Raw genomic sequence first — 19951 nt, forward strand, 5'->3', positions numbered from 1 at the left:
ATATGACACAGAACAAATAATAATTTGCCAATAAAACTGGCACAACAATAACTACAAACACAACAGGCAGCCAAGAAGGGCTTACTGGAGGAAATATTCTCAGTATAAATTGTATGCCTAAGGGAAATATACTAAACAGTAAATTTAATTTTTTCTTATGAAATCATCACATACATTTATTTTGTTAATACTGTACTATACAGGTCCTCGATAACTCTTTCTAAACAGAAATCTTAAATATGAGCTGCACTTCTTAAATCAATGTTGACAGAATATCAAACCCATAGGATGTTAACAGCCATACACATACACACACACAGACGCACAAGTATTCTGCAGGCAATACATTTGGACAAAACTGGATTAAATTGCAGTAAAGCAAGTTTCTATTCATCCAGGGCCTTTTAGAGCTTTTAATATACTAATGTGCAGTTGAGCTCCATCTGGGAGACATTCCCAAACTTATTTGACACTTTTTAAAGGCAGGCCTATTAGTGGCTTCTAGAATTGTGTCCACAATATATACCACAATTTTGATAAATACTAATGAGAGAAATTTTTAATTAGATTTTAACAATAAGATTTTAAAGCTGGGGAAATAATCTTTAATTCGCATCTATGATGGATCCAAAATATTCCAGTATAATAAGCTTTACATTCACCCCAAAAATCACAACATCCAAAACAGAGCCAGTAAATGTACAATTAAGTGACACTAAGTAAATATTTGATTAAGAGACTGATAAAATTTGACTATTCTGACTGACTCTAGCAAGGTAACTCAATGTAAAGAATGAGGTAAAAAAATGAATGCACTATAGGTAGTATTTTTCTCTCTTTTAAGAAAATGTAAATCATAGAGTATTCACAAATTAATAATGATGCCTAATAAATTAGAGTTCAATAAATTCTACTCTTAAACATCTACTTTTTTGATAAATCAAAACCCCGTACTTATAGTGGGGTGAGGACACAGAAAAAAACAGTACTGTTAGTTCCAAATTCCAAAAAACGTTATTCCAAGATATTTTTGAACCCAAGCGATTTTTTTAACATATGTAAAAGTTTATAAATATAAGAAATACCAAATACATATATATACTTACCATTGTATCAGAATTAAGAATTTGTCTCATAAATTCCAAAAATGAAGATGCAAGTTCACCCGTGTCTTTACTAAATGTGCTGACCACTCGTTTCAGTAAACTATGCAGAGCATTACTGTTTTTCCTTAAAGAACTGTGAATAAAGAAAATAGGCAATTTCTTAAAATTTGAGCATATAAATCTAGTATAAGAAATGAACTATCTCAGGACTTCCCTGGTGGTGCAGTGGTTAAGAATCCACCTGCCAGTGCAGGGAATGCGGATTTGAGCCCTGGTCTGGGAAGATCCCACATGCCGTCGAGCAGCTGAGCCCGTGTGCCACAACTACTGAGTCTGCACTCTAGAGTCCGTGACCCACAACTACTGAGCCCATGTGCCACAACTACTGAAGCCCACACACCTAGGGCCCATGCTCTGCAACAAGAGAAGCCACCACAATGAGAAGCTCGTGCACTGCAACAAAGAGTAGCCACCACTTGCCGCAACTAGAGAAAGTCCGCGCACAGCAACAAAGACCCAACACAGCCAAAAATAAACAATAAATAAATTAATTTAAAAAAATGAACTATATCAGTTCAGACAGCCTAAAATTTAGTAAAATTAAAATTTTACATTTCAAAAAATGTAAAAAACTACTTTGGTGTTACCTGTCACACAAACCATTTAACAAAGCATTTTTTATAGTTGATATCTCCTTTTAAAGATAAACTTCAAAAACACTGAAAGAAAAAAATTTCCCCCAATAATAACGCTATAAAACTTAGCAAAATAAACTTGCAGGTTCCCTTTTTTACACTTTTTATAACCTGAGGATTTCTCTAACGTGAGGTTATAGCTGTCTCAAAAGCCTGACCAGAAAGCCTAACTTATGTAACTACAAAGAATGATTAACTTTATGACATTGTAATTTGACAGAAAGAAATTGAGGGTACAGAGTAGGCATCAGCAAACTTTTTATGTAAAGAGCCTGATGATAAATATTCTAGGCTTTATGGGGTTATACACAACTCAATCTGTTTCTCTCTATACAAAACATCAGTCTCAGTCACAACTACTCAACTGCTGATACAGTGGGAAAGCAGCTGCAGACAACATATAAATACTGGCTATGTTCCAAGAAAGGCTGGATTTGGCCTGTGGCCCACAATTTACCAACCCCTAATATAAAGAGATTTCAGCATAAGAAACAATCACGATATGTATTCAAAATCATGACAATATACAGCCCTGCTAAAATTATTCTATGCATTTACACAGTTCATAGTTGATCAAAAGAAAATTTCAAGATTTGGGTAAAGCAATACAAAAGAGAGAAAGAAGACTCGTGCTCTTGAGAACTTTATAAAATAATAAAATGGACAAGGCACAACGAACAGGAATGATATTAAATACAGAGATAATACAATTAATGGAAAAAGTAAAGGTTCAAAATTGGACTATACCAATTACTAGCCTCTACTTATAACCTTAAGGAAGTGAACCTTACTTATACAGTCTATCAAAAACTGGGGTCCACTACACACCTTTTAGAATGTCTACAAAAAAAAAAAACTAGCAATATCAAAATCTGGCATTTTGCTGGTAAACTTGTAGAGAAGTTGTCTATAAAAGGGTAGCACACTGGACTGCTGGGGTGATGGAGATAGCTCTGCATGGAAATGAGATGCTAGACACATGACTCTACTCATTTGTCAAAATCCACAGAACCGTGTATTATAAAACATAGGTGAGGTTACAAAGAAAGGGGGAAAGCTAGAATCAACCTTCTGATATTGTATTAGAATCAAAGTATCTGTATGGACTCATTTAAAAAAATACATACATACAGGGACTTCCCTGGTGGTCCAGTGGCTAAGATTCCATGCTCCCAATGCAGGGGGCCCAGGTTCGATCCCTGGTCAGGGAACTAGATCCCACACACCGCAAATAAGAGTTCACATGCCGCAACTAAAGACCCCGAATCCCGCAACTAGACTCCACGTGCCTCAACTAAAAGATTCCACATGCCGCAACTAAAGATCCCGCAACTAAAGATGCTGCAACTAAGATCCAGCGCAGGCAGGCAGGCAGAAAGACAGACAGACAGACAGACAGACAGATAGATAAATGGAAAGATATTTTTTTAAGTACATACATAAAATAAGTAGATGAAAAAATAAACGTAGATTTGTGTATATGCATGATTTAGGACACATATATTTCCCAGCTCTAGCCAATAAGAAGAACCAAAATCAGTAACATAAGTTGAACAACAAAATAAATAACAATAGTGTTCAATTATTATACAAGAAAAAAAAGTCCATGAATCCATATTGATATACCCAAATAAGTAAAAAATTAGGGAAAAGTTCTTTCTTACAGAAGGACAATTAAATGAGAAAGGAATGAGAAAAATAGGAAATCACTATTAGAACACCACAGTAATAACTGCCACATGCCAAGATTCACTGATGGACAGTAAAATGAGTGGACGAAAGTTCTAAGTAGAAATAGGACATTTACATAGTCTCAAAGTATATTCTTCAAAACGTTTAGTACTTAAAAACGGAAAATTAGTTAAGTTTGCTGTGCAGAATCCTGGCAGACAGCACCTCAGTCAGTGACCGAGGTTAATATCATCACTAATACATTATGTATTTCCTGATATGATGTACTCAGAAAGGTACACTGCCTCTGTAGTATCCTTCTCAATAAAGCATAATCTCAATCTAATTATGAGAAAACATAAGACAAAACTAAATTGAGGGACATTATACAAATGCTCTCCAAAAATGTCAAGGTCATGAAAAATGAGGATACAGGAGACAAAGGATACATTAAAACTAAAAGCAAGGTAGGATCCTATCTTGGATCCTGAAACAGAAAAAGAACATTACTACAAAAACTGGTAAAACCTAAATAAATTCTGTATTTTAGTTAATAGTATTATGCCAAGCTTAGTTTCTTAGTTTTGGTAAATATTCAATGGCTATATAAGACATCAACACAAGGGTAAGCTGGATGAAGGGTATATCTGAACTCTGTACTATTATTTTTGTAATTCTTCTTAAAGTCTAATATTATCTCAAAAAATTTTTTTCTTGAGTGGGGCCTGCTTCAGGACTAGATGAAAAGTATATAGTGATCTGTTTATTTAAAAAGCCAGATCATACTACACCTCTGCTCAAAACCTTACAATGGCCCTTATAAGTAAACCTAGAGGCCCTTGATGATCTGCCCTCCCCACACCTACCCATTACTTCTCTGACCCTAGGCCCTATCATTTTTCTCCTTGCTTACTCACTTTAGGAGCAACCACCATGGCCTCAAGGCTTTTTCTCAGACAAGTTAGGCATGCTATTTGCAATGGCTCTCCCCCAGGATATTAACGTTTCACTCACCTCCCTCAGTTCTTTGTTCAAGGGCTACCTTCTCTGTGAGGGCTTCCTTGATCACCTCCCCATACTTCATTTAAATGACAACTCTCACCCTCACTTTGGCACTCACTATCCCTCTGCCCTACTTTATGTTTTTCTGTAACATACTATGTATTTTATTTACATGTTTAGCATCTGTCTACCTCTAACAGAATGAAAGCATCAAGAAGACAGGGCTTTTTTTTTTTTTAATTAAATCCCCAGCACCTAGAACAGTGTCTGGCCCAGAGAAGAGGGCATTCAATAAATATTTGTGGACAAAATGACTTGTATTCCTTCATAATGTCTACTATGAACCAGGTTTCTAGGTGCTGGTGGGAGTACAGTCAAGCAAATAGTCCCTGTCCTTGTGCAGCTTACATTCTAGTGAGGGAGACAACCAAATAAGCAATAAGTCTATATAATGTAATGTCAAACAGTATAAATACAGTGAAAAATATAAAGGGGAATAAGGAATGGGGACACAAAGAATAGGCTATTTTAGACAGGCATTTAGACAGGAAATATATTGATACAGATACCTGAGTGAAGTGAGGAAATAAGTCCTATAAGAATCTAGGGGAAAAGCATTTAGGAAAAAAAAAAGTCTGGAGGTAGGAATGAGCCTGACAGGGAGCAAAACTGAGGATGAAAGAGCTATGAGATAAGTCAAAGAGATAAGCAAGGGTCAGACTGTATAGAGGCTTAAAGATCATTATAGAGTTTGAATTTTATTTGCAGTGCAACAAGAAGCCATCAGAAGGATTTAAGCAAAACAGTGACACATATCTTGTTTTAAGTTTAAAAAGATCAGTCTGAGTGCTAAGAAAATGTATTTTAGGGGGACAATAGTTGAAGTAAGAAGAGAAGATTGGAGGCTACTGCAATGGGTCATGAAAGAAAAGAGTGGACCGGATAGGGGTGGTAACTATGGAGGTGGAGAAGGGTCATCAGATTCAGGAGGTATTCTGGAAACATAATGAACTGGACTTACTGATGGACTGGATGTAGGGAGTGAGGAAAAGAGAAGAATCAAGAATCTTGAAGTTTAACATTTACCAGGACAAGCACGACAGAAACATGTTTGAAGCAAGAATATCAAGAGCTCTGCTTTAGCTCAGTTTGGATGCCCATTAGATAGCCAAGTAGAGATGTCAAACAGATACATGGGTTACTTGGAGCTTAGCAGAAAGATCAGAACTAAAGAAAGAAAAGGGAATAGGTTATGATGACTTACATGAATCTAGCAGAGCCAACGACATCACATATCGTGCTATGGCAGAGGTATGCAAAGGGTATTTGTGAAAGCACCTAACCCAGCTAGGAATGGAGGAATCAAGGAAAGCTTTTTGGTTTTCTTGTATGTGTAATGTATGAGTCTTAAGGGATATAGAGTAAATATCCAGGCAATAGGAAAAAGGACATTCAAGAAGTAAAATTTAAAGACTTTGGTGAGAGATTGGGAGGTGGTGGGGGGGAGAACTTGGATGTTCAGCAGTTGCCATCAACTGAGAGAGAATACAAGAGAACAGACAGACTAAGCAGGTGGAAAAGGTAGCAGCCAGCACCAAGCACAGTAGCTGGAACATAAGTTTTCAACCAATGTTATAAGAATTAATGAGACGTACAAATACATGTTTCCTAATCCTTTCTATCTCGTATTTCTACATACTTCTACAAATTCCAAGGAAAACTATGTAGTAGCCACTATCTCCCTAGTGAAGAAAAAGATGAGGGCATGGAGAGAGAGATGGGAGCAGAAATTACACTTGAGAGACTGAGCACCATGAGATTTACATCATTTCAAACAAATTTCATCTCAGCCATTCCTCTAGAGAAAAAACACAGAATCAGCACTTTCAGCTTTAGGGTCCATAATATCACACTACCGTCATCTTTGAAGAACTACAAGTGAATGTACCAACAAAACAAATATCTTAGAGCATGAATTAATGACCCTGGAACAATAAGATTTCCTTGTTAAATACTGCAAGATGCCTGCATTAATATGTCTATCTATTCAATTTATATTTTTAATCCTAAAGATTTTATTATTAGCACTTTTCATTGCTAATGAATCTTTTCCATAAACACGAAATTTCTCTACATGAAAGAAATCATACCTTCAACCTTCTACAACAGCTATGAATTAATAAATATGGGGGGATTTAAATACAAGAGTATATTAAATTAGATAAAGCATTACCTTTTTAAATGAAATAATCCATAATCATGCTCTGCAAGAAACATCATTGTTCTGACACATGTCAGTAAACAGCTGTAACTACTCTCAGAGTTGGCTAGCACAGCCAGGAGACAGTCACAGATTGAGGCCATCAATTCTTTGTTTGGTAGAGAATTGGAGAGCTGCTCCAGTTCAGAAATAGAACCTTCAGAAGAGTTTGGCAAAATTAGTGCAATGTCCTGTGAGGGAGGAGGGGAGTTGGGAAAAAACAATTTTTTTAAATGATTGTCACTATCACTTAGCGTTTTTATTTCTGAAATACACAGCAATTAGTAATTATCAAAAAACTATGGTTACTGTCCCATCCCAAACATAGATTCAAACACATTAAGAACAAAGGAGTTGTTTTGTCCTTCTATAAAGGTTAATACAAGGATACACACCTAAAGAAATAAAGACAAATATGTTGTTTCACAGTATTTTACTTTATGAGACCAACGCCTTACCACTTGGCAACTGTGCCTGACTCACAGTATTCTTATTTTAAAAGAACATCTCTCTGAAAAATTGTTCCTTCTGGATTACACTGAGTGTAATTTCTATCTTCAGATGGTTAGGTTAGTACTTTTGGTACTAAAAGATTTTAAATTACTGTATTATTCATTCATTTGAATATTTTTTAATTTATAAAGAAAGCATCAGAGAAATAAATTTTAATAAATCTATCCATATTTGAATTAAAAACAACACAAAAAGAAATGGATGGAGCAAAAAAAACATTTAGGCGCAGTCTTCCAATATTTTCCTGTAGTTTTTATATACGTTTAAAATTCAAGTTTTTCAATGTCAACAAGTTTACCTAAAAATAACTAAAAACTCACACTACTCTTTTTATAGAAGTAAAGCAGACATTACAGAAACATTTTTAAGTATGTGTTATCGCCTTTAATCACCTCAACACACTGGAAGCAAGTATTCAACTTGGGTTAGAACTATAAAACAAAGCTTGAATAGAACGGAAATATAATAAGGTGAGGCCAGCCAATAAAGAGGTTTAAGTGATCAGGGCAGCTAGGATGCTAAAGTGTAACTCATCACAGTCATACAACCCAACGTGAACTACATTAACAAACACCAGTTGACTGCACATTCTGAGGTATAAAGACTTAAAATAAGCCTTTTTACCTGGTCCAAAACTGTTTTCTACCAGATCCCCTTTTTGTGAAAACAAGTCACACCAAAAATGTTCCTTCTTGAGTGTTAAATGTAACCAAACTGGGTTTTGGTTAGCTAGAAAAAGGTAATCTTCCATGATGGGATCCTATTAAAAATATTCTGCCTGGAAAAATCATATTTGATTGATTTAGATAGTAGGAGCATTCTGACAAGCTAAAATGCCATTAGGCATAGAAATCTCCAAATATCGCAGTAACAATGGGCTCTAAAAGTTAAAACAATTCTCATTAATTCATGGAACTATAAACTGGAAGTCAATAATATAAACAGCAGGAAGAAATATGACTACTTTTAGTCAACGTCTTTATAGATGTTTATAGCACAGTAGTCTGAAACACACTAAAATGTAGTAGCCTGTGACGCCTTCAAAAGTTGTCCAGGGACTTCCCTGGCGGTCCAGTGGTTAAGACTCCATGCTTCCAATGCAGGGGGCGCGGGTTTGATCCCTGGTCAGGGAACTAAGATCCCACATGCCGTGGGGCACAGCCAAAAAAGATTTTTTAAAAAATTGTCCAAACAAGAAACCATGGTATTAATTCAACCAATCACAAAACTATAATATTCAAGAGTGAATTGGTGTATAATATAATTAGAAGGAAAATGAACATACTAGACATAACCAACCCCAAAGAATACAATGGTACGTAAAGTAAATATCCAAAGACAGTGTCTCATAAAGAAAATGAAAAAAGCTATTCAGAGAAACCTGTGAAGTACAAAGTCAAAGAAAGTTATATAGCACCAAATCATTTTATTGTTGGCTCACTGGTCAAATTTATCTCCCTAAACAACAGTAAGAGTAATGAAACAGATGCGATCTCTTTGTTAACAGCCAAGATTTACATCAAAGAGAAGCTTTTAAGAAACACATACACACAAAAAAAATTTATAAAAATAACTATAAATACCTGATCACAGAGAGACTGCAAAATGGATGTGATAAATTCAACACACTGTTGGCGAATAACACTGTCTCCAGGAGACCGCACCAAAGCCAACAGATCCTGGAATATCTCTGCATATCTTTCATCACCTTTAATAGTTCCATTAATTAGATGCAAAATAGCTAATTTACAAGCTTTTTGTGAAGCCAGAGCATCAAGAAGAGCAAGCAACCTGGTGGTTTGGCTAGTATACTGTTTTTCTTTATCTTCTGAAGTGCTGAAATAAAATCAACACATTTAGTGAACAAAATTCTTGATTTTAAGGCATTACTTAATAATTTGTTTTTCAACACATATCAACTTACACAAATCTTATATAAAACATTTCATTCCTTGGGTATCACAACTTCTCTGGCATTTTACAATTACTATAAAATTTTGTAAATTCAGGTTTTTAATAATGTATTTTCTTAAATCAGAGTACTTCATAGCTCACCTTTCAAACACCCCAATCTTGAAACACGTCAAGATATCTTGCACATGAAATAATGACATAAAGTTTCCTAATTAAAATTAATCTATATTCATGTGTCTGTGTGTTTGTATATATGTATATGTGTATATTTATATGTACACATATTATCTGAGCACACTAAACCCTGGTTTCCAAATCTAAGTTAAAAAAAATGAATCTGTGTCAAAAATAACTTGAGGAAAAAAATTTTTAATGCAAAATCAAAATACCTTTGCAAGTCTTCTACAATCAAATCCAACACAGTTCTCATAATCAGAAGTGCAGTTGGTGAGGCAAGGTCACACAATTGAACACAAATACGCCGTAACATATGTTGAATGGGCTGGCAGGTTGTGCCAGAGAAAGAGCGAACTATTTCTTGGAGCAACTTTGCTTGAACATGAAGGTGCATGCTCCACAATTTTCGGGTGTTGAGTGCCACTGATATATCATGTGACTCAATAACCTGTTAAAAAAGTATAATGTGTACGTAGATTTTTAAAAATATTTATTTATAGTCACAAAAACTGTTCAGGAAGAACTGTTATGAAAAGAACATCTTTACTGCATGCTTAAAACATTTAATTTTCTGTTATACAATTAAACATTTGCTTGAATTCAATGCATCTAAAAAAATCTTATTGTTCTCAGGTTAGCAGTCAGTAGAGCAGAGTCCATTGGTGAAGCAACCTAGTTAATGGCAAATTCTAACACATGATAAAGGTGGGGGAAAAGGATTTAAAAATAACAAAAGTACAAGTACACATAACAGCATAATAAAATTCACATTAACAAAAATTTATTTAAAATGTTACTCCCGTATTTCCTTAATGACCAACTTGCTTCAGTTTTATCTCACCCTCATCCAGTTATTTTATGTCTTTCTTAGGGGAAGGAGATGAGGGTTTGTTTTTTTTAAACAAAATCACTGGCTTTTTAAAAAGTGTTATTGCAGTCATTTATAAGATGCATGTTATATGGAAGTGATACCTGAGTTGTTTGCATGGGCAATGGTAGAGGCAGCAGCTCTGAAAGGAGTATGAGTCCAGAAAAAAATCCTTCAGGAACCTTCAAGATCGAAGAAAGAACTTCTTTTAACATTAAAGACCAAGTATTGTTGGCCAGAGTCTCTTCTGAGATTGTGAGCTTTTCATTAACTCCTTGTGTAAAAGTCAGTAATATATCAATGATATCATTCTGAATTTTCTGTTCATCACTATCCAAACGACCTGAGAGAGGGATAGAGCACAGGAGCATGTGTAAAGTCACAAGTGCTGAAGGGACACGCATGTCCTTAAACTCAAAGGATCCACCTCTCAGGAGTTCCGTTAACATAGTTTTAAGAAGAGTAAGTGTGCAGCGAGCCATTGAAATAGTAGTAACTCTGTGAAGGGTAGTCCCCATGTTGACATGGAGTCTCCAAGGCTGAGTCAGAATACTGTTCAATTTTTGCAGCACCCGAATAAAGGTGTCCATTCCTTCAGCAGAAAAAAGCTGAATGACAGCAAGATTCCATTTCAGGTCTTTCTGTTGACCTTTATATAAATAAGGGAGAAAAAAAAAAACTCTAATTACTTACATATTAATCATTGGTTAAGATTTTGAATATTTTATTTAATAAATGATATTTATACTAGGCCTAAAAAATAGTAGTTTTTAAGTACAGTAGCCACATTACCTTCAACAGGAGGTGGTGGACATGCCACATTACAGAGAACACGCAAGGCAGTAGTAAGGCCAACTCCTTCTGGGGTCATCAAGTTATCAATATTCTTCAAAAATAAAAATGAATAGAAAGTTTAATTTCTCGGTACCTATCAGGCCCAGAGAAGGTATTAGTTAAAAATATGAGTTTCAAGTTAAGTACTTACATCATTTTAAACTTCTTAACTAAATTTAAAACATGAATAAGCCTAATGAAGTTTATAAAGGTTATATAATCTTTGGCATATGTTGTACCATATATGACATTTTGAACATAAAATGAGTAATTGCAAACACAAGTATATTAAAAAGTACTGACTAAAACAAAGGCTACATACAGATTATGTATGAAACTCTCTGGATTAAGAATTTAAAATAGCTCCTTTTTGGATACTCTTACTATACATCCTCTTTCCCAAAAAGGAAGAAACGACTGATTTTACAAAGCCCTGTGGGTACTAAAGCTCTTTGAAAATTGAGGAAGCATGATGGAATGTTTTAACACTACATAACATACATTTTGAAAAATGCAGATACCACAAGAATCTAGTTATGATGGCCATTTGGGGCATGGCTAGAGGAAAAAGAAATACAGTTGCCTATGTCCTTAGCACCTGCCCACGCTATGCTTCCTGGCAACAAATAGTTGTTTAAGTTGCTTTATTTTTGTAGTTTCCAAGGAGCAGCATATAGATGGTTAAAAAAAACTTAAAAGAAATAGCACTTTAAAATGTTACTAATTCAGCTTCTAAACCTCAGAGGAGAAACCTAAAAATAAGAAAATCCTTTTCCTCACATGTTTCCCACCTTAGGTTATCTTTTCCTCTAATTTCTTCCTTGCTGTCTTTCAATAATTCACAAATTACATATGGCAGCAGGGAACCACAGAGTGAAGTTTCAGTCTTAGATCAACTGTCTTTAGTACATCTTACAATGAGAGTCATTTATAATAACCATAATTAATGGGACAAGGATTTACACAAAAATTAAAACTCTTAATTACAGTATGTATTCAAATTTCTACTACTGAACTTTTTACTGGTTAAGTACTTTAAGTGAAACCATCTGATATTTATTGGATACTTTATATATTCTCCTAACCATGCACAAGTACCCTAAATACCTGACCATCTAAATTTACAGGACACTACTGTACTTCTGCTTAAAAAAAGACCGAACATAATGAAAAACTCTAGATATCATTTGAGGCATAAAGAACAGAAGAATATGATGGCATTATAGGAGGAAAAAGTACTCTTAGGGGAGATGGAGGAAAAATGAGAAGGGAGACAAGTTAGTGAAGAAAAATCTGAAGCAGATAAAACCGAAATAGCTCTTTGTTGGTGGGTCAAAACAGCAAAAGATTAGATAATATACATACATTACTTCAATAACACACTGCAGCTCCAAGACCAAGGTGGTTTACACACACAGACACACAGACACATACACAACACATATAGCTCATCTGTTAAATGAAAAAGGAGATAATTCAAGGTCCATTCTGCCCTGCTAGTTTAAAACTTTTTATGCATCTATGGGCACGTTTAGCCCTTCTTCCTATGATACACATTGGATCAGCTAAGGAGCAAAGAAAACTTTTCAAACTTCCAAAACTAACAATGCAATGATTTTAATGAATTTTTTCATTATGAATTACTTGAAGTGTATATGCATTTTTCAACTGTAATATTATGAATTATGTGATTTTCAACTCTCATTAATTACTTCAATTGCAGATTTAACCATCCCAAATTAACAGAACTAGTCCCCATTGCAATTATCTGGAACTGACTCTACCAATTTTCAAATACAAATTTTGAGGGAAATTCTTTTCCACTAAAGTTTAACTATAATTATATGTTACATTATCATAGCATTTAACTTTAAAACACTTTTGTAAATGTCATCAAAATGGTAGGTGATAATATTCCTATTTGAGAGGGAAAAAAGTAGGACAGAAGCTGGTGATAGAAAGCAATAAAGTTGTGTGCATCTGTGTTCATTATACACACAATTACATACCCATCTATTCCCAGTACCAGTCTATACCCACAAGACGAGTAAATCAATCAAGTACACTTAACTGCATTACCTATACAAGTGTTTTAAAACAGTATTACTATATACTACCACACAGTTCTATAAAATCAAGGCACTTTTAAGTTTTACTTACCTGTTTAACATATTCAATTAGGTTTGGGATGCAGTTAATCTCAAATCTAAGGTTTTTCAGAGGTTCAAGCCACTTGCCAAGTTCTTAAAAACAAAAACAGTAATTCATAATATAATATTTTAAAATAAAAGCCTTTAAAACAAGGGAAGTAAAGGTATTCTTTTCCTGAGAAAAACCATGGTTTTAGATTATCAGATCCATGTTCATTTCAATAAACTAAATTTTATACAGGAATGAACTTATGTCTAATTATTTAAACAAGCTTTAAAATGAAATGTAATGTCCTACTATACTGGCTTAGAAATAAAACAACCCAATCCAAAAATGCGCAGGAGACCTAAATAGACATTTCTCCAAAGAAGATACACAGATTGCCAACAAACACATGAAAGGATGCTCAACATCACTAATCAGTAGAGAAATGCAAATCAAAACTACAATGAGGTATCACCTCACACCAGTCAGAATGGCCATCATCAAAAAACCTACAAACAATAAATGCTGGAGAGGGTGTGGAGAAAAGGGAATCCTCTTGCACTGTTGGTGGGAATGTAAACTGATACAGCCACTATAGAGAACAGTATGGACGTTCCTTAAAAACCTAAAAACAGAACTACCATATGACCCAGCAATCCCACTACTGGGCATATACCCTGAGAAAACCATAATTCAAAGAGTCATGTACCAAAATGTTCATTGCAGCTCTACTTACAACAGCCAGGATATGGAAGCAACCTAACTGTCCATTGACAGATGAATGGGTAAGGAAGATGTGGCACGTTTATACAATGGAATATTACTCAACCATAAAAAGAAACGAAATTGAGTTATTTGTAGTGAGGTGGATGGACCTACAGTCTGTCATACAGAGTGAAGTCAGTCAGAAAGAGAAAAACAAATACTGTATGCTAACACATATATATGGAATCTAAAAAAAAAAAAATGGTCATGAAGAACCTGGGGCAAGACGGGAATAAAGACACAGACTTACTAGAGAATGGACTTGATGATACAGGGAGGGGGAAGGGTAAGCTGGGACAAAGTGAGAGAGTGGCATGGACATATATACACTACCAAACGTAAAACAGATAGCTAGTGGGAAGCAGCCGCATAGCACAGGGAGATGAGCTCAGTGCTTTGTGACCACCTAGAGGGGTGGGATAGGGAGGGTGAGGGAGGGAGACGCAAGAGGGAAGAGATATGGGGACATATGTATATGTATAACTGATTCACTTTGTTATAAAGCAGAAACTAACAAACCATTGTAAAGCAATTATACTCCAATAAAGATGTTAAAAAATATATATATATATATATTAAAAAAAAGAGGTTACCACCCTTAGATTTTTGGTTTCTGAAAACTTAAAACATTTACATGGTTACATCTAACTATACTGAATATTTCTGCAGCAATCAACTTACAACATTAAAAAAGAATTATAAAATTGACTGCTCATAAACCAATATAATAACATAATGTTTATTCACCTAATGCTGCCACTGATTCCCACACCCCCAAAAAAGCATACACAAAATGTATTCATTTCTAACAGGATCAAACCCATGGGGGGACATATGCCGAGTGCCTTTTCCCTTATCATGAATTTTAAATTTTATCAATTTCTTAATTTGCCTTTACGAAGTTAAAAGTAATCACTATCACCCCAAAACTAATAACAGCAAGCTTTGTTTATAAAAGAAACACATGAAATATACCATTTACTGCAACCGAACTCAAAACTCTCCTAGAAGCTATGCCGTAAAACCTATACTTTATCACCAAAAATGTTTTTAGAAAACCATTCTCATGTAATAAGTTCTAGACACTTTATAGGAATGAATGAAGGGAAGTGCAAATAGTAGTCACCCTTCCTTGGTACTACAATCCTGAGGATTACAACTGTTTACATCTGAGTATTTTCCTACGCATTTTTAAATTAACTCTTTCATATATGTAGAATATATAGTGTTCAAATGAAAGATATAAGGAATAATAAAACAAATACTAGTGTACCCATCACACAGAAAATGTAGTAAGGCATTAATACTACCTTTGAAGACGCTGCATACCCTCCTTTTATAAAGGCATACTTCAGGGGGAAAAAAATCTATTTTCAATATAGAAAATTGAGTGCAGTACCCAACTTTTACTGGTGGTATCGCACATAAAATTTAGGATTAAAAAGAAAAGAGGCCTGGGACTTCCCTGGCGGTCCAGGGCCAGTGGTTAAAACTCTGCACTTCCACCGCAGGGGGAACGGGTTTGATCCCTGGTTGGGGAACTAAGATCCCACATGCCATGCAGTGCAGCCAAAACAAAAAAAAAAAGAAAGAAAAGAGGCCACATGCTATCATAACATTTACTCAATGTTATCAAATTTTCTACTTGGCAAGGTCAGAAAGCCAAGAACCAAAATAAAATAATAAAAACTTGTAATTAGATACCTTAAACTTTTCAAGACTGCCCACATAATAAGGTTTGCCATAAACTTCATTCAACATACATTTAGAAAATAATGTTCATATTCATCATTCTTCACTTGAGAATAGCACGTGTTAACCACAGATGGATTTCTAAGTTGTACTTACAACAGTGTTGTACTTAGAAATACATATATAGAAAACACACACACATGCAAACTATAAACAAAACTGAACTTCTGAGTTCATCTTTAATTCTACTTTGATTAGGAACTTCAACCACCCAGAAATTTCCATGGCTTTTCAGAAAAAGGTACTTTGAACAATTTCCTAAAAATCTTTTTAAGAACACCATATAAAATACCTCCATAAAAGGTATCTTAACTTTCAGAAAGTTAAAAACAGGGTATTACCAGGTATATTATCAAAACATGATAAAGTACTAACTACAGATATTCAAAGGCTTTTTTTCTTCACATATCATAAATGCTTAAAATAACTTCAAGTACCATACCTTGCAATTTAGCATTATTTTCATCTGCTTTACAAAGCTTCAAGAGAGATGCTGCATGCTGTTCTAGCATTTGGACATCACTGGAAGACTGAACCACCACCAAAATAAGTATGCATGCATAATTATAAGCTACTGACTTCTTAGACTTGGAATCACTGAAACAAAATAAGGTTTTAAAGTTTTTGATATGAAAATAAATTTTTAGGAACAATTTTTAACATTGTTTTCTACTTGGTTTTAAAGGGATCAAGGAATTTCACAATGAAACATGACTGACTTCCTGAAAACAGGAAATCGCACTTTAAAGTTTCACCTTCAATTCACCTGAAACCACTACTTAAAAGTATGTAATAACGAAGCACATGCATCAAAATGGAAAGTGAAATTCTATTAAGAAATAAGATCAGAACAATGAAATATTAATAAGTGTACTTCATTAGCAATGAAAGATTAGGAAGTACACTTCATTGGTCTCCTTTAAAATGGTTGTTCACTCTGGATAAATAGGAACAAGTGTGATGAATCAACCTACCACCATGATTATTCAGACTTCCACTACAGAACTGTTAATATACAGCTAGGCATAGAAGTCACTGTTGTTTGCCTTTTACAGGTGCCCCCAAAAAATCCATCACTCAAGGAGTCATATCAAGACCCCGATGCAAAGGATGCCACTGCTTTGCATGGCATGAACCAGGAAGAACATGTTTCTCTTCTCATACACTAAAACCCTCTGCCCTATAGGGCAAGTTCTTGAAAACTACTGTCATTCTCAATCCCCCTCATCCAGTCAAAACACTTCTGAAATCCGAGCACCATGAATAGCTTAGAAGGTATTAGCTTAGAATACCTTAGAATAGCTTAGAATAGCTTAGAAGGGCAAAAGACAGCAAGATAGCCCTCATGACTCTTATGGTATACGTATGTTCCTGTACCTTAGGATTCCCCTCCACAAAAATTAGCAGTACTACAGCTGCAATCTTTGTTAACACCGTGGGGAAACTGGAAGAAGCTGCTATTTCATTTCTTTACAGCCACAACTTAGAGATTTCACCATTCTAAACCTTAATTAAGAAGTTATGTGTTATGTCAAAAAATTATAGTTTTTATTTTCAAAACACATTCTTTCAAGAAACTACCCCATTAGTGATGTGGTTTTCCAATAAAATAGAAAATTTAAGGATTAAGCATAAAATTACCCTAAGGCTTCTTTGGAATAGTACTCCATTAGAGTAATAAGACTTTGGAGATTTTTCTCAAGACTGAAAACATGGCCAACAGCTGATCTTCCCACAGGATTAAAAGTAATCAAGTAAAGATTGTGAAGAGTTCCCAAGAGATCTGAATGGTCAGTTTCTTCACTGGCTGTACAACGCTGAAAATGGCTGAACAGTTCTGTAATACACTGCAAAGTCTGTGTTGAGTCCTGTAGCCACAAGGCAAATGCATCATCAATAACACCATCAGATTGGAGACCTTCTTCTTCATCTTGATCATAAAGGTGACACAGAGCTCGGATCAACAAATTTGTTGCTTCATATTCTGACATAAAAAAAAGAAGACCCTTTTGTGACTGTGCAAGAAACTTTAAAACATCTTTTGTGGCTTGCAGCACACCGGGGTGTGCACTTGTTACTGGAATTGACAAAAGCAAGGTAACCAACTCCAAGAAGTGATGACTGTGAAGATACCTGTAGAAGAAGTAATAAAATATATGTTAAGTCAGTGTAAAACATTCTTCATTTATTCAATATTCATTAGACAGGAGAGAGGTAAAAAATTTAATGGCAATAATCCTTATCTTCAGCAATATACTGCTTTAACTAAAATAGTACTGTAAGTAGCAAGCCTTCTATCCATTAGGCCAAACAAAAGTGAAAATTCTGTAAGGCTTTTTCCTAGCATTCAAAGGATGTTTAATAAGTAACTGTGACAAGTTTTCTCTTTCCAGAATCAACCATGACTTTAAAATCTGGGACTTCCTTCCAGGCCACTTATCAAATGCTCCTTCCTTTTAACCATGGTCCTACTCGACCCATGGCATATCAGTATATCTGAATTAGTATATCTAGGGAGAATATAGTACATATACCATAAAAAACTTATAGTATATTCAGATTTACTATAGGTAGTATATCTGAATTAGTACCTCTAGGGGGAAAAAACCTCAAATTATCAATTTTCAGTATTTAATACAATAGACTCTTTTATCAAATCCAAGAACCATTTTTTTAGTACCCATAGTTTTAGTAGAAAAAGTCTGAATTTACCTAACACCCCTAAATAGACCCAACTGCTACTGACAGAGTACTTTCACTGTCCTAAAAATACTCTGTGCTCCATCTATTCATCCCTCCCTCCCTCCCAATCCCTGGCAGTCACTGTCTCCACAGTTTTGCCTTTTCCAGAATGTCATATAGTTGTAATCACATAGCATAAAATTGCCTCTTCAATCAATTTCTGCTGAAACTCAGGCTTCTGTCATGATAAAAACACCTCCACTAACTTCTTACCACAAAGGTGAACATTATTATGCTCTAAGAGCATCCTTAACCACCTCATGGAACGTTCAGAAAATAGTTAACATGGCAGGCCTCAGAATGTTTATTCTTAGAAAGCCCTGCTTGCAAGGTTGGCCCTTGGCTGGCCTCTGGGGACTTGGATTTTGGGAGGGTTTCCGCCCATCAACTGGTAAGAATACTCAATGCACCTAAACTGTTTATGCAAATAATATGGTTTACGCTGAACACCTGCTTTCCTTTTGGGAGTCTGGAATTCTGATACATGCTAGGTACTGGGTGCCTACATGGCTATCCCCCAATAATAAGCTTGGATGCTGAGATTCCAATGAGCTTGCTCAGTACGCAACATTTCACACATGTCACAATTTGTTGTTGGAGGACTTAAGCGGGTCCTTTGTGTCTAAATGAGGAAAGGACTCTGGAAGTTTATGACTCGTTTCCCCAGGCTTCATCCCATGTACCCCTTCTCTTTGCTGATCATGTTTTGTATCCTTTTGATATAATAAATCGTGGTCGTGATTACAACACAGTCCTGTGACTCCGTCTAGCAAATCTCGGGGGTTATCTTGAAGACCCCAACATGGTATATTAATGAACCTTGCCGTCACTTCAAACTAATCCTTCCAAAATGTAATTATTTCTTTCAAAATTCACTCTCCCTCCTAATTTACCAGTTTCTGTCCATAAAACCACAGTTCCAATAGTTACCTTGGCTAGAAACATCAAAGCTCCTTCTTACTTTCTCTTACTAGGTTCAGTTGCCAAGTCCTAGTAATGCTTTTTCACAAACTCTCAACAGTAGCACAATATCTGTCTTCCCATTTTCTGTAAATGCCACTATATCAGGCCAAGTACTTAGCACAACACCTACCACCTAGAATCTTCAGACAGGCTTATCTACCTAATAACTCCAATTTCTCTTCCATTGCAATACATCTTGTAACTATAATATAATCTTAGAACACTACTTTGATCATACCAGATCTGCTACTCCAAAATATTCGAGATCTTCCCACATTCTAAAAACAAAATCCCTGGGAATTCCCTGGCAGTCCAGTGGTTAGGACTCACTGCTCTCACTGCCAGGGGCCCGGGTTTGATCCCTGGTCAGGGAACTAAGATCCCACAATCTATGCAGTGCAGCCAAAACAAAAACAAAAACAAAAATCCCAATTCCTTAGTGCACAGCATTCAAAGCCGTTTATTTCCTAAAGTCTGATACCCAAACATACCTCCTCCAATTATGGGGGAAAAACAAGACTTAGCAGGCCATTAATTACTCGTTTCCCCTCAC

General features: G+C 35.4%; 1 protein-coding gene across 4 annotated transcripts in view; it reads right to left on the reverse strand.

Moving 5' to 3' along the window:
- VIRMA (vir like m6A methyltransferase associated) overlaps nt 1–19951 on the reverse strand; it is a 62041-nt gene that overhangs the window by 15978 nt on the left and 26112 nt on the right. For all 4 annotated transcript variants that reach the window (XM_049700214.1, XM_033438281.2, XM_004275381.4 and 1 more), the window contains 9 exons: nt 17335–17826; nt 16136–16290; nt 13201–13283; nt 10999–11092; nt 10311–10855; nt 9551–9786; nt 8831–9083; nt 6708–6925; nt 1107–1239 (listed from right to left, as the gene is read on the reverse strand). In XM_049700214.1, coding sequence (XP_049556171.1) covers nt 1107–1239; nt 6708–6925; nt 8831–9083; nt 9551–9786; nt 10311–10855; nt 10999–11092; nt 13201–13283; nt 16136–16290; nt 17335–17826 — 2209 coding nt within the window. The remainder of the gene's footprint in view (nt 1–1106; nt 1240–6707; nt 6926–8830; nt 9084–9550; nt 9787–10310; nt 10856–10998; nt 11093–13200; nt 13284–16135; nt 16291–17334; nt 17827–19951) is intronic.

Source organism: Orcinus orca, chromosome 17, assembly GCF_937001465.1.
Source record: "Orcinus orca chromosome 17, mOrcOrc1.1, whole genome shotgun sequence".
Taxonomy (NCBI): Eukaryota; Metazoa; Chordata; class Mammalia; order Artiodactyla; family Delphinidae; genus Orcinus; species Orcinus orca.